Here is a 15098-nt window from a genome sequence, read left to right as displayed (position 1 = left end):
TAGTTAAAAAGAGAAAATAAGTGATAAAATTGGTGGGGAGATAGAGAGAGAAAATGAGGGAGAGAGATCGAAATAAAGTGAGAGAGTGAAAAGGTAGGTAGAATGGGAAGATGAACGAGAGAAGTTGAGTATTGTGGAAAAACCAACACTAAAGGTGTAGTTACAACTGAATGAGAACCATTTTATTTTCATTTATTTTTTGTTTTTAATTAGTTAAATATGTTAACTTACGACGGTTAATTTATGACGAGAACATAACTTACGACAGTTTTTTCCGCGGGAAATTTTTTATTATATTTTATTTGTTTGCACCTGAATTTTAGCGAATCATACGACGGAAGTTGGATATGTCGTAAGTACTGACGAGAACATATGACGGATACTGATTTTCCATCGTAAGTTTTGCGCTCCGCCTTTTCTGTCGTAAATGCCTAGAATTGTTGGACAGTAGATCGTTGAATTGTGAAAAAGGTAACTTGCAATGATTGGCTTAAATTATACAGTATAACAAACTCTCTTTATTTGATTTGTAAATAATTTTCACATGATAATCTCGCACATGGTACATCACTATCACATAATACATCACCATGTCCTTTAAATAATTTGATCTAATGGATCATAGCGGAGTAAGTACAAACATCTTACAATCATGTGAATCCACACTTGCAGATAGTTGACCATTAACTGAGCTTTGAGTCTGGTGCTGTAGTTTCATAATCAAACAAATTTTTAGTTAATACAAACGTAATGAAATATATTCACCTGCACATATATACATAAACATAATTATATATTCTAACATAATTATTTATTCTATCTTGAAGATCATGTTTATAAAATTAAGAATAATAAAGATTAAGGTGACGTGATTTAGGGACCGTTGACGTCAATTAATAAAAATATTTATTATTTATAATTGAGAAGTTAGTTATAAATATGAATTAACTTTTGATATATGTGTTTGAATAAAAGATATGGTGTTTCCAGTTTATCTAGTATAAAAATCGTTAATAACAATATAAAAAATTAGAAGTTGTCCTATATATTTTCGTAAAATCAAATTTCAAAAATAATAAATCAAGGATTTCGAATTTTTTCATATTCGGACTTATAAGTCGGAAGTTGAAATATAAGTTCGTTAACAAAGCTTGAAAAAGAAGATAAAACAAATACCCCCTCAATCGGGGTTTACAAATTTCCCCATATAACTTCTAAGACAAATCTATATAAAAACAACCGGCTATATTCACAAAAATACCTCTCTTGTGTTATAATTTTTTTTTTATATACTTCAACATATTGCCAAGAAATTTGTTGAAATGTTTATCCTTAAAGATTAACAAATAGTGTATTTTTTTAAGTTTCTTACCTATATCTATTAATTTTTAGTACATTATATATAAGTTATTTTAGATAAATTTTTATTTTTATTTTATCCTAAATGTTGAAATAATAAAAATATGCAGATAAGTTTATTATATTACCGTCCATAACTCGCGTGCATCCACAACTGTTGATGGGTTAAGACCTATATCCGACCAATAAGCCGTTATATTAGTTGTTGACGATCCTCGATTCCATAATACGGTCGCTATTTTAGTACCATCGAGCGGGCCAGCCCAAACCTGCATCGATTTTATAAAATTAATGATATTGAAATGTATATAAAAAATCAGAGTGATTTGAACAACTTAGATATAGTAATTAAGGACATTATATGTGTTTTTAATATTTAAAAAATATTGATGAATATATACTCTCTAATAAAATAATGGTATACATAGAATTCAAACTCTATGCACATGCACATGCACAAGCACTTGCATCTTGCATTGCATGTGTATCGAATGGAATCGAACAGAACTAGTTTTATAATATAAATTAGATTCGGTTTGGTTCTAAGAATATTATTATTATTATATTTGGTATATTTGATTTGGTAAGGTTGCTTCCTAAACGGATGGATTGTATATAGAAGACTATCATATCACATAACCAATTTACATCAAAGTACATTGATGATTTCTGCAATATTTATAATTATATATGAAGAACACAATACCTCTGAATCTCCGTCGGTCTTAACTTTTTTCCCTTGAGTTCCGAGTTTATCTGCACTTTACAAATATTTCACCTTATTATCAATTGATAGTGAGCCAAAAATTATTGAAAATAATATATAATTTTACAATTACCTTGGTTGACATTAATAACCTCTTTATTGCTAAGTATTTCCAATGTCTTATTATCCATTGCGGTAAGATCACATCCGATCAATAGAGGAGCCTATATATTATCATATTGACCAATTAAACAAGTCAAAACTTATAATGTCGTAAAGCTATGCAAGCTTATTGTACTTGCATAGCGCTATCTTGCATAGTGCCTAGAACCGCTATGTAAGTTTAAAAATAACCGCTATGTAAGTACAAATGTGTAGTAGTGATAGCTCTCATTAATAATGATGGGACCCTGTATATACATAAATCATCCAATTAAAATTAACTTATGTAGTATTATTCTTCAATTTTTACTTAGTGCATATGCATTCATGAATATGTATTAGTTAATCAATTCAACAATTAGATGTAAGGGGAGTTAATTATTATTATAACAAAGCGACTTTCTTTGTGAGAACAATCATTCAGCAAATTAGAGAACATTACAATATAACTTAGGAAACGCAGAGCTGCAATTTTATGCACTTTTTAATTATGTTCAATGTTTTCACAAAAAATGTGTTTTCCACTTGACACAAATCTATATATGAATGTATAAATGCATTATATATATGAACAAAAAATGTGCCCATGTTATATATCTATGATCTTATGTACAATAATCTCTCTAAGTTCGATAGGTACCTTGGCTAATGCCCAAATGCTGAAATGAGATCGATATTCTGCAGCCGTCATTCCTCCGTTTCCAACTTCCAACATGTCAGGATCTATATCACCAGATTACTACATTTAATATTGTTTATAACTGTTAAAGTCAGCAGTTCATATTAGCACAAGATTGTCAACACCTAGATCATAGCAGCCATGACTTTGTGGCTTTACAGTTAATAGCCGTTCTAGCCGTTCTTCCATTTATTAGTGTAGACTTTTACTACTTGTCTTTTCTGTATAAGTATGCTATCTTCTTATGTAACTCTGCAAGCTGAATACTCCATATCAATATACAAGAGTCATAGTTTGTTCTTCTCTTAACATTGATGTTCAGTTTCACCATCTTCATGCTCACATTGCTTATACAATATATGTAACGCAATCTTCGGTTACTATATACATACACAAGCAGAGCATCCCCTTCCGATTTCTACATGGTATCAGAGCTATAGGCTTCCTGATCTTCTCGTTCCGCTGTCACCAATATCAAGCTTGCGAGCTTTCTCTTCATCGTCTCTTTGAGACAAATATACAAACACCTGCTGGGTTCATATTACCATCCACAAAACAGCAACTAAGCATACGTTTTTCAAACAACCCAGGCCAAAATCAAAATTCTGATTTCACCTTCCTGTTTTGAATCCACCAACCGAGTTACCCAACTCGTTTTAAACTCACCGAGTCAGCCCACCGAGTCGACTCACTCATCTCCTCCGCCCAGCCATCCTTTTCCGTCCGGCGAATCTCATCCCTGTAAGTATCATCACTATCCACCATTGTTTCCGTCTCAGCACTCATTGTGTTTATCTAGACAGCCGCCTTAGTTCACTCGGCTTTTCTATATAAACGTTGCCTACAAGACTTGTAGTGTTTGTTCTGGGCTGGCACTGCAGTATACTGTGTTTACTTTATTTGGTTATTTGGGCCTCACAAATTCAACCCACTTAAATGAACACGCAAGTTTTCTTTTCTAGCCAAACATTCACATTAGTACCTGATCCTTTTCAAATATTCTAAGTTGAACCTTGTTGTTTTCTTGGCTTATTTCTAAACCCCTATACTTCTATATCTTTGCAATAAAATTCCTAAAGTTGCAAGTTTTTCACTCAAGCCCCTTCACTAGTGAAAATGGAAAGAGAAAATAGTTCCCCGATTCAAACAATCTTAATCGGCTCGAATTATTTATCTTGGTCTCAAGCTATGCGTAGCTTTCTCAAGGGAAAACGTCTTTGGAGGTACGTTAATGGGGATTTCACGATTCCTACGAAAGAGAAAGATGAATCTGATTCACATTTGAAAGATCGTATTGAGGAATGGGATGTCAAAAATCATCAAACTATTACATATTTTAGAAACTCTGTTGTTTCTAAAATTAATTTACAGTTTGGAAACTTTGACACCGCAAAAGAAATTTGGGATTTGTTGGAATCTCGTTACACTACATCTGATCTTGCCCATCAATATCAGATTATTTGTTCTCTCAGTAAACGGAAACAAGAGTCCGGTCAACCAGTTGCTGAGTTTCTGTCACAGTTACAATCACTTTGGGATCAGTTGACATTGTCTGAACCAAAGTGGTTACACACAGAAGATGGAACACTCTATCATACATACCGTGACCAACAACGGCTCATCCAGTTTCTAATGGCTTTGACACAGGATTTTGAACCTGTTAGAGCTGCTTTGCTTCATCGTATTCCGCTGCCTTCTTTTGAGAGTGCTGTTGCTGAACTCATTTCGGAAGAAACTCGACTTGACATCGGTAAAGGTAGTCTTGTGGAAGACATGGTCCTAGCAATACCTTCATCATCCACCTCCACATTTGATAAACCATTTTGTAAATTTTGTCGACAAAATGGACATTTTATCAAGGAGTGTGTAACACTTCGCAATCATACCTGCCAAAATTGTCATCAAAAGGGTCACTCAGCACAATTTTGTAAAAAGCCATCTTCTGGGTCAAACAAGCTCTCCCATCCTTCCGTTGATGTAACCTCAGATTCTACACCGCCAACTACATCAACTAATGAGCTTGAATCTTTGCTCAAACAGGTTTTATCTAAAATTGATTCTTCCACCGCATTCACTGTCACTTCGGGTTGTTCAGACATGACATGTTCTTGGGACAAACCGTGAAAACGGAAGATTGATTGTCAAGAAGTTTTCAAGAGACACGATTCATCTACATTGTGTCTCAACTGTAAAAGCTTATCATCCTACCACTTTCAGTGATTTTGTTTACAAACTCAAGTTGGTTCTTCAACCATCTTCAGTTTGAGGGGGGGTGTTAAAGTCAGCAGTTCATATTAGCACAAGATTGTCAACACCTAGATCATAGCAGCCATGACTTTGTGGCTTTACAGTTAATAGCCGTTCTAGCCGTTCTTCCATTTATTAGTGTAGACTTTTACTACTTGTCTTTTCTGTATAAGTATGCTATCTTCTTATGTAACTCTGCAAGCTGAATACTCCATATCAATATACAAGAGTCATAGTTTGTTCTTCTCTTAACATTGATGTTCAGTTTCACCATCTTCATGCTCACATTGCTTATACAATATATGTAACGCAATCTTCGGTTACTATATACATACACAAGCAGAGCATCCCCTTCCGATTTCTACAATAACTAGTTCAAGTGTTATGTATCTGACTTGCAGTTGCTTCCTTCTATATTAAGAGTTGATCACTAAAATAGTTATTACTCCATCCATTCTTATATATTAGTCGTTTAATACTGTTTGTTATTGTTCCTTTATATTTGACGCTTTACATTTTCAATCCATATTAAATGTCATCTTTTCCATCAAATGCCCTCATGAAATGGACTCTTTGTTTCCGGCATTTTAAGTTTTAAGGGAATACAAGTAAAAACAAGATCATGTTTCATGCTTAATGCATGCTTTGTAGAGTATTAAAAGTCACTCCTTGGTTTCAACAAAATAGCTTAAAACGACTAATAGTAAGGAATGGAAGGAGTACAATATCAAAAAAGGTTAGCGGTCTCCGGCAGTCGATTGTAAACAACACACTGATTTCTTATCGTTGAATGAATATTCAACGGTTAGGATTATAACATTTTTTTTAATACGTCTAGCGCTTTTTAATTGATAGACGAGGACTTATCTGCCGCTTAAAAAACGCTGGACGGGTCATTTCCCTCATCTAGCGGTTAAAAAACGTTAACGTATTAAGATTTTATTATACTCCTGACCGCTGATATTCATCCAACGGTCAGGAATCAATATGTTGTTTAACGGATCCCTGACAATTGATTGCGAGGGACCGTTACCCAAAAAAAACATATGATGTTGAAAGTAAACTTGTAATAGTCCCTCTTACCATTCCATCCACCCGGACCAGCATACGACGCCCATCTGTCATTTTGATCTGCTCTTGAAGTCATGCTACATAATTGAACCATGAACAAGATATCAACTTATCTAACTCCATAAAAACAAAACAAAGTTTGTTGTATATAGGGAGATCCAGTTACCTATCCCAGTTATCAGATATATCTCCTGTAGTTCTCCAACTGTTTCCGAGGGCTGGTGCCCATGTTGCAGGGTCCTCTTGGCCCCTTAACAGCATAAAACATTTTATGTGAAACGAAAAAACTATACAAAGAGCAACTATCTAATCACTGAAGATATGTAACTCACCATTCACACAGTGAATAAAAGATGGATCTTCCCGAATTTAGCAAGGCTTTCGACATTATGGGGTACCTGTTAGTTTCCATCCAAAAGTAATCCAAAATCTGAGATTTCCCTTATATATGTTGAAGATGTGCATATAATATATTAACACAAAAAAGAGTTGGTTACCTCTGTTTAACGTCTATGTTATTGTTATTGCAGTTATCATACTTGAGATAATCAATTCCCTGTATATGATATGTATACATATAATCCGACTTAGAATCAAAGATAATCTTATAGTTAATCACTTTATGCATATAAATTGTGTTTGCATACCCATGAAGCAAAGGTCTTTGCGTCTTGTTCTTCGAAGCCTAATGACCCAGGCATAGTGTTGCTACATGTTTGAGTTCTGGATAATACAGAAATTTATAAGATCTAATAATGAATAAACAACCTCTCTACTGTTATTGCTACATCTTCAGTTAATTGTAAAAATCCGATGGATCATAAAATTACCCAGCATCAGAGTAAATTCCGAGCTTCAAGCCTTTGCTGTGAACATAATCTGCAAGTGCTTTGATTCCGGAAGGAAATCTTGTTTTGTGAGGCACCATATTACCCTGTCATCAAGATTTTAGCTTCACTAACTACGCTCAAACAAAGAAGAGTACTCTGCTCCGGTGCAAGTACACTAAATAGATTGGAAGAACTAACCTGAGAATCTCTATCAAGCTCAGCCCAGCAATCATCTGCAATGAATTAAAATGTTGAATTACTATATTCTCAATAAGATCATTATCATATTGTCTATGTAACTTACTCACCCAGATTTATATACTCGTAACCAAGTGCAGCAAGCCCGGTGGATGCCATTGCATCCGCTGTCATAACATTAATTAATATAATTGGATCACAAAACTTATCTTTAAGCTGGTACTGAAAATATGAGTATTAAATATACCTGTGTTTCTAATCATTCCTTCGTCGATATCACAATGATAATGGTTCCAGCTATTCCATCTGGTTTTTTGGCAGGAAAAACGACCACCTTTAGCACGAAAATTACTATAATTGGGTACATATGCACATAAATACTCTGAGGGAAAGAATTTATCACCCCATCTGAGGAGTAAGGCCAATTCCGTCTTTGAGAAGCTGCCTCCTTGACTGATCATCCAACTTCACCTTCTTCATCAGCCTCGAAGCTTCAGCTCCATTAATGTTGTTTATTAATATCAGAATAAGACTTAAACTGATCACAAGTAAAGCTAAAGAAGATAAACTTTTACAATAACCCATCGTAAAGTAAAATATTTATCTTGTTGAATTGTACAAGATTTACTCAGAGATTCTAATACTTATACTGAGGGAACAATAGTTTGGGGCAAGCTCAAGAGAAGTGTCAAACTCAGGCTTAGAAAACTTGGATAGATCAAAACAAGACAAGTGCTTATTTAATGCATACAAGATGAATATCTTGGCTGGAAGTATTTGCATGGGAGTGGAATCATACCTAAGCTATTTTACCTTCTATTCCACGTCCAGCCGTTTCTTTGTACACTACTGAAACATAATTGTCTCATAGTTTGAAAAACTGCACAACCATTCCAAGAAACGTAGACCCAACGCAATCAAGAAAGTATCATACGTTTCAGTCGAAATGAATTCAACTGAACTCGGATTTTACAAGTCCAAATTCACGAGTTTTGAGTGCTTCCTTAAGTTTGACAGACTTAATTGGGATTCAAGTTCAATTTGTGTACAAATTGAGTTAAAATTTGAGTTAAACCGGAAGCAAATTCGACTAAGGCAAAGTCCAGAAATGCAGAAGTTATATACCTTTGTTTGTAGCGGCGTCACAATAATATGCCCCTCCAATCTGTTGAGTGGGTGTCAATTTAAGTCCTACATTGTAAATATAAATAAGATTTGTCTTGAATATAAGTAGTAAAAAGAATTCCATCCGTGGCGGGTTTGGGCACGACAATCTGGACCGTGCTACTAATTCCTTAAGAAACAAAACAAGCTTCCTACTAAATAATTAGTCGATAATTAACACGCCACAACGTTGTTTGTATACTGTCAAAAGTCCGTGCAACAACTAATCTAGAATAAACTAATACACCTATCAGCACAGAAAACATGAACCATATTAGATAAACGGCTATTTCATTAGATAAAAGAGATGTACTTTGTCTTGAGTGCTCAACTAAAAACTAATGCTGCAAAAACTGGAGTTTTCAGGCGTACCCTTTTGACACCTAACTCAACTAGATCTTTCAAAAAGGCAGAAAGCTTATTAGTCATACTTTCACGAGTCAGTTCTGAATGAAACAACTCGAGTTTACAGTGTTTAATCAATCTGATTCAGCGAATCAGATTCTTCTGTAAACCAGGCTAAAGCTGAACGATTGGGGACTGTGGCAGAAGAATGTGAATCACAAGAAAACACAATCTAGCTTGCAGTAACAGTTTAATAACTGCATTTATTTAACACTGGAACAAAATCAACACAAACAAAAGGGTTCAACAAAGCACAATACACAACTGTCTGAATCAACAGACTTAGTTAACACAGCTCCTTGAAACAGAACACCAAATACAAACTAGGACAATAGCAAACAACGAAACAAGCTAGTAGTCCTCTGGAGCCAAAGGCTGGTGATGGGTATGAGTATGGTGCGGGATGGCCTCTGATTCTATGATCCCGAACTCATAGATCAAACCGGACAGTGCTGCACCAATGAAAGGACCGAGCCAATAGATCCAATGGTTGTTCCACCTCCACCCTACCAAAGCTGGTCCAAATGCCCTTGCCGGATTCATGGATGCACCTGAAAAAGGTCCCCCCACCAGCACATTTGCCCCAACTATTAATCCAATTGCCAGGGGTGCAATTGTCCCCAAGTGACCTCTTTTCGGATCAATAGCAGTTGCAAACACGGTGTAGACAAGACCAAAAGTTAGTACAATTTCCATCAGCAATGCATGCCAGGTCCCCACACCTGCAGCCACCTCGAATCCAAGTGGTCTCTGAAAAACGCGTGATTAGTCAATAATAAGATAGACATAATTTCAGTAGGGGAATTAAGAAACAGAGATAAGACTTGTATTAAACAATGTTAAGTATTACCATGCCATCCGTGGAGAACCTGAGCAAGAGGGAGGCAACAACAGCACCTAAGAGCTGACCAACCCAATAGAGAACTGCACGCATTACAGAGATTCTCCCCCCTACCAAAGCGCCAAAGGTCACAGCCGGGTTGACATGGCCACCCGAAGTGTTGGCAGCAGAAGCCACCGCAGCAAAGAGGGATAAGGCATGTGCAAGTGCAATCACAAGCAGACTTGCAGCTCCCAAACCCTTGTCCCTGTACATCTTATCTGCAAATATAAGATTGTAATAATTATGCCTCCAATTAAATTATGCCTCCAATTAAATCAAACTGATTGTAATAATTAGTCAGTGCAGAATTAAAAGTATACGATCCATTCAGGGTTTCTACTAACAAAGCCCTCTGGTTTATTTAGCTTCGAACACATTAATTTTGAGTTATTTTAGTTCCAGAAAGAAAATCATACTAATTGAGATGAATTCTTACTCTTGCAAGTCGAGATCAGCAAATAAAAACGTTTGAATAAATATGAAAGAAAAATATGTGTATGCGTGTGAGATGACATACCAAGAGCAAGAACGGAGCCTTCACCGGCAAAGACAAAGATGAAGGTAGACAGAAACTCAGCCAAAGCAGCTCTCACCGTGTTCGACTGCTCCTCATCTTCAGGCCCCCTGACTGCATATACTCTAGGCATCTTGTTACTTAGCTTCTTCTTAATGATCCCTTACCAACACAAGAGATATGTATGTACCAATTCTGTATTTATCAATGATTATATAACAGTTTATTTAGGGGTGTTAAGGAAGATAAGGATGAATGGATGAGGATGTGTATGTGTTGTGTCTGGCATACGATGATGCATAGCTAAGAAAAACGGAGGAACTGGACAAAAGTGCATGCATGGGGTTTTGGATTAGCATGTATTATGAGACACATGGGAGATCAAGTGCAGGAAATATGACACGTATGTCCATGTGTTGGCTCCCCCCTCTACGTAGAAGGTCCTGTGTTATCCGAAATTGCCACCCCTAATCTAGTGTACGAAACTTTGAAACAAAGTCTCGAGGCACGCAATATTGGAAATTTGGATTTCATTTAGAATTCTATATTTGATCAAACCTTATATCCATTCGTGCCAATCATTTATTTACATATAATTTGGATGCGGAGGTTAAAAAATATGTATAAAATAGTGGAATAGGAAAAATATGAGTGAACCGTTGGGACTCATTCATTTTTAATATATAAAGAGGACAGTGGAGTACAAGTAGTGTGGAAAAAAAAGTGGGGAAATAGTGAGATCGTTGACTATTTTTGATAAGTTTTGAAATGTAAAGAATTCGGTTGTACTCCAAATACTACTATAAAAGTTGACAGTTAAATTCACATCACAAATCAATCATCTCATTTGGAATCCAAAATTTAAAATAAAATACATATTTTAAAAAGCAATCTTATACTCCATTACGGATGGGCGCGGGGCAGTTTGGGGGTCAGGGAGTGGTGTCCCGGGCTCGATCCCCGAATTCAATACCCATCCCCGACCCCGCCCCGAACGGAGATTCCTTTCATCCCCGATCCTCGCCCCGATCACACTTTCCAAAAGTTTTTATTGAGGAACAAAAAATTGGAAGGTATTAAAGAATTGGTTAACTCCATGTCAGAATAAGAAAATTACATACAAATCAGCATTTGCTATATGAAACTAAAAACCATATATTAATATTTACTCATGATTCAATCTGTTCCTGTTGTTGATCCCCACTCATTTGCTCAATCTCCTCAATGATTTGCAAAACTTGACTCATATTTGGTCGACTTTCTGGGGCCAAATCTGTACAATGAAGAGCCAGTTCAGTAAGTTTCAGCATCTCCTCATGTCCTTCTTTGGATGACAATATCTCCATATCTAGTATATCAGGTGACCAATCATTTTTAACCACCATTTTGACCCAATCTGACAGGTTATTAATACTACTGCTATCTTCTCCCTGGAAGCCTGATGTTATTTCGCCAGGTATTTTGCCAGTTATGATCTCCAAAAGTATAATGCCAAAGCAATAGACATCTGCTTTATGTGTGAGCTTTTTAGTTTCAGCAAACTCGGGACATTTTGCGATTGCTAGACATTCTGAAGATTTTTTAGATGGTAAGAGGGGTAAAAATCCAAAATCAGATAGCTTGGACTGATATGTTACGTTCTGATCATCGTCTTGTTGTGTGATTAGTACATTCGAAGATTTGAGGTTGCCATGAGGAACCTTTTGAGATGGTAAAGACTGGTGTAGAAAGTTCAGACCTTTTGCCGTGTCCTTGATGATTAAAAATCGTGTCCTCCAGTTCAATGGTATTCTTCCAACTCCTCTGTTTTCTGTTAAAAAAAATGGTTAGTTATACTTATCATTTCCTTTCGCTCATCTTCCATGTAATGAGGAAGCTTTAAGGAGAGAGATACTGACCATGTAAAAGCTGAAATAGGCTTCCATCAGGAACAAACTCATGAACAACTAGTTTCTCCTGCTTTGAGAAGTAGAAAGACACTATATGAACAATGTTTTCATGCCTTATCTGCCCAAGCAACTTCATTTGCTGAACAAAATCCTTTTTGCTAAAAGAATTCATTTCTTTTAGACGCTTGACAGAGATAGCAGGACCGTTCTCCAACAATGCCTTGTATGTGGTGCCTAGCCGTCCCTTCCCCAACACCTCTGCAGACGCCCTCAGCAGATCATCCAAGTTAAAAATGGGCCTCTCCTTGTCGAAAAACTCTAATTCTGTGGTTTTCTCTAGATCATCTGCGCTGCTTGACCATATCATTCTATTTCCTGCACTCATTCCTGCAAAACAAAAGACAAGTTAAAAAAACATTGTTCTTTTTTGAATGTGTGAAACTCACCCCTAACCTCATGTCACTTTTTCCTATAGACTATTTACAGATAGTTCATAGTTTAGTCACTAGGTTGTACATGCAACAAACCAGGTCAGATCCGAAATCTAGATTAAAACAAGACAAAGCCTTGTTCACACACTGATCATATCAACATTTTGGCATGAGACAAGATGTTACACTTAAAACAAATTCGATTAAATCACAATCAAGCATAGTTTCATTAATGGACAAGTCTGTTCGGATTAAATGATTGTCACGACAAATCACTTTAATATTGATATTCTTGTCATATTAGAAACCTATGAAGCCATTGATCAGAACCTTCTTACCTTGTTGGTTGGACAACTTCTGCCTGCGAATTGCCTTTTTCCTACAGCAGAAGAAAACAACAATAACCAGAAAAGACATAAACACTGCACCTGCTGCAATCAACGCAATAATATACGCTCTTAGAACCTTCTTTTTTTCTTGTTTTGATGGTGTACCGGGTGATGGAGCTGGTGGCAAAACAGGACATAGTTTCCCCACTATTTTTCCACATAAACCAGAGTTATGATCATAGGAGCTCTCACTGAAACTTTCAAGAACTCTGGTCTCTGGAATCGAACCCGAGAGGTGATTATACGAAACATTAAACTCCATTAAACTTTCTTGATCAAAAGGAGGAATTCCACCTTCCAAAACGTTCTCCTCCAACTCCAAACTCTTAAGCCTGGGGAGCTGAATGTAATGGAATGGAATAGAACCCGAAAAGCCGTTCTTCGACAGGAATACTTGCTCCAAGTTGATCAAATTAGTGAGATTCGGAAGCTGCCCAAAAACTGAATTGTTTCTAAAGCTGAGTTTAGTCAAGAATGTCAAGTTGTGCAGAAATGCAGGGGGCAGAGAGCCTGTGAGTTGAATATTTTCCAGCACCACATGTGTAACATGCCAATTTTCACAAGCTATTCCATTCCAGTTGCTCTGATTCTTGTGACATGGTACACCAGTCCATTTTGCATGCAGATTCGCAGAAGAATTCATCGTTTCCCTTAGTTGCATCAAAGCATCGCGCTCGTCAGGGAAGAATATGTGCTCGTTAACTTCGACTGACACGATATTAAGTACGAATAACGAGTAAAATGCGATGAACGATATTTGCACGTTCGATAACATTTTTGTGACTTCTGTATGCCTTCCGGAAATAAATCCCGGCAAGGAGAAGATGATGAGCTAGTGACAGGGAAGAACAAGATAGAGGTGTGAATTTGACGAGACATAAGGATGAAATAAGATTCTTAATCGAAATAAATTATATTAATTTTGCTGTAACATAACAGCTCTTGACGAAGTACGCAAAGTGATGAGTATTTTATAAAATTTACGGAAAATACAAAGTAATATTCAGTTGTTTTGTAAGGTCAAGTTTCCATGTCGTCGTCAAGAGGCATCCAGAGGTATTTTCCCTTTGGTAGATTTTAATTATTTGGTGCACGGTTCGCTGCCAACTTATTTCCTCTGTTATAGCACGGTCAGAATATAATTTGAGAATTTTGTATTTATAATTTAATTTTTAATAATAAGTTAAAATTTCATTTGATATTATTAACCAACTAATTATATTTTGATTAATTCTCCTGTGTCTTTTGTGGGGTTTTAGGTATAATAGTAGCGGTATATAAAACATATACATATATGTATATAAATATTTGTAATTTATATATATATTATTTATAATTATGTTATCTGCATATTTATTCGAATTTTTCAACTAACTTTTAAAAATTTTGCGTTATAAATTAAGATTAGTTCTAACACTACAAATTAAGTATTACTATTATATTTAGTTTTCATGAAATAATTTATTATTATTTATATCTTTTCATATTCGTTACTATCATACTAACATTTTAGTTTATATATATCTTTTCTCAGTTATCGTATATCTAAATTTGTAAATATATAAAAATCTACTTAAAAAGAATGATTTCTAATACATATAAATTTAAAATAATATTTATACTTTCATTTTATCTTTGTAAAAATGTATGAACTGCCCTACTTAGAGCTGTAAACGAACCGAACTCGGACGAACTCGGACGAACTCTTACCGAACTCGGACAAAATCTTAACGAACCGAACAATGTTCGGTAATTTTATCGAACAAATTTTTATGTCCGAACTCGAGTTCGGTAACGAACCGAACCGAACACGAACTGTTCACGAACATGTCGAACCGAACCGAACACGAACCGAACACGAACAGTTCGCGAACAATGCATATTTTAAAATAATATTCAGGTTATTTTCAAATTAATTTAATAAAAAAATTACCCCAAATATTTTATTTATATATTTACAACATATACAATATCAATTTTAAATAAATCTACAATTATAAAATAATATTATTACCTAAATATAAATATTATATATTATATTTACATATAATATTATAAATATTTTTATATATTGTCGAACGAACACGAGCATAACGAACCGAACACGAACACGAGCTTAACGAACCGAACACGAACCGAGCACCCTAAACGTTCGGTTCGGTTCGTTAAGC

The 15098-nt window shown here is 35.5% G+C and overlaps 3 protein-coding genes across 3 annotated transcripts; all 3 read right to left on the bottom strand.

The window, feature by feature from the left end:
* Positions 1-495: 495 nt before the first annotated feature.
* LOC108211888 (alpha-galactosidase) lies at positions 496-7906 on the bottom strand. The gene is made up of 15 exons (XM_017383600.2): positions 7656-7906; positions 7500-7558; positions 7363-7419; positions 7253-7287; positions 7055-7158; positions 6872-6947; positions 6722-6780; positions 6557-6622; positions 6391-6474; positions 6237-6301; positions 2868-2950; positions 2199-2289; positions 2066-2115; positions 1488-1628; positions 496-706 (listed from the first exon to the last, which is right to left on the bottom strand). The coding sequence occupies exons 1-15, from the start codon at positions 7835-7837 to the stop codon at positions 620-622; spliced, it is 1239 nt and encodes a 412-aa protein (XP_017239089.1). The 5' UTR covers positions 7838-7906; the 3' UTR covers positions 496-619.
* A 1092-nt stretch (positions 7907-8998) lies between these two features.
* On the bottom strand, positions 8999-10488 carry LOC108213199 (probable aquaporin TIP3-2). Its single transcript, XM_017384970.2, has 3 exons — positions 10222-10488; positions 9672-9922; positions 8999-9571 (listed from the first exon to the last, which is right to left on the bottom strand). The coding sequence occupies exons 1-3, from the start codon at positions 10349-10351 to the stop codon at positions 9173-9175; spliced, it is 780 nt and encodes a 259-aa protein (XP_017240459.1). The 5' UTR covers positions 10352-10488; the 3' UTR covers positions 8999-9172.
* An 806-nt stretch (positions 10489-11294) lies between these two features.
* On the bottom strand, positions 11295-13788 carry LOC108212694 (probable leucine-rich repeat receptor-like protein kinase At1g68400). The gene is made up of 3 exons (XM_064090743.1): positions 12877-13788; positions 12117-12494; positions 11295-12028 (listed from the first exon to the last, which is right to left on the bottom strand). The coding sequence occupies exons 1-3, from the start codon at positions 13700-13702 to the stop codon at positions 11388-11390; spliced, it is 1845 nt and encodes a 614-aa protein (XP_063946813.1). The 5' UTR covers positions 13703-13788; the 3' UTR covers positions 11295-11387.
* Positions 13789-15098: the final 1310 nt, after the last annotated feature.

Source organism: Daucus carota, chromosome 3, assembly GCF_001625215.2.
Source record: "Daucus carota subsp. sativus chromosome 3, DH1 v3.0, whole genome shotgun sequence".
NCBI lineage: Eukaryota > Viridiplantae > Streptophyta > Magnoliopsida > Apiales > Apiaceae > Daucus > Daucus carota.
Note: the sequence above shows the minus strand (reverse complement) of the source record. Positions and strands in the feature narration are given on the sequence as shown.

What these genes read in the sequence shown, in the direction of transcription:
- LOC108213199 (XM_017384970.2), bottom strand. Translation starts at nt 10,351, where the DNA reads ATGCCTAGAGTATATGCAGTCAGGGGGCCTGAAGATGAGGAGCAGTCG. An exon ending in AGGCTCCGTTCTTGCTCTTG is followed by an intron (nt 9,923 to 10,221) that starts GTATGTCATCTC and finishes TTATATTTGCAG; the next exon opens with ATAAGATGTACAGGGACAAG. An exon ending in GGTTCTCCACGGATGGCATG is followed by an intron (nt 9,572 to 9,671) that starts GTAATACTTAAC and finishes CGCGTTTTTCAG; the next exon opens with AGACCACTTGGATTCGAGGT.
- LOC108212694 (XM_064090743.1), bottom strand. Translation starts at nt 13,702, where the DNA reads ATGTTATCGAACGTGCAAATATCGTTCATCGCATTTTACTCGTTATTC. An exon ending in GAAGTTGTCCAACCAACAAG is followed by an intron (nt 12,495 to 12,876) that starts GTAAGAAGGTTC and finishes TTTGTTTTGCAG; the next exon opens with GAATGAGTGCAGGAAATAGA. An exon ending in CCTATTTCAGCTTTTACATG is followed by an intron (nt 12,029 to 12,116) that starts GTCAGTATCTCT and finishes TTTTTTTAACAG; the next exon opens with AAAACAGAGGAGTTGGAAGA.
- LOC108211888 (XM_017383600.2), bottom strand. Translation starts at nt 7,837, where the DNA reads ATGGGTTATTGTAAAAGTTTATCTTCTTTAGCTTTACTTGTGATCAGT. An exon ending in AGGAATGATTAGAAACACAG is followed by an intron (nt 7,420 to 7,499) that starts GTATATTTAATA and finishes ATGTTATGACAG; the next exon opens with CGGATGCAATGGCATCCACC. An exon ending in ATGCACGCGAGTTATGGACG is followed by an intron (nt 707 to 1,487) that starts GTAATATAATAA and finishes ATGAAACTACAG; the next exon opens with CACCAGACTCAAAGCTCAGT.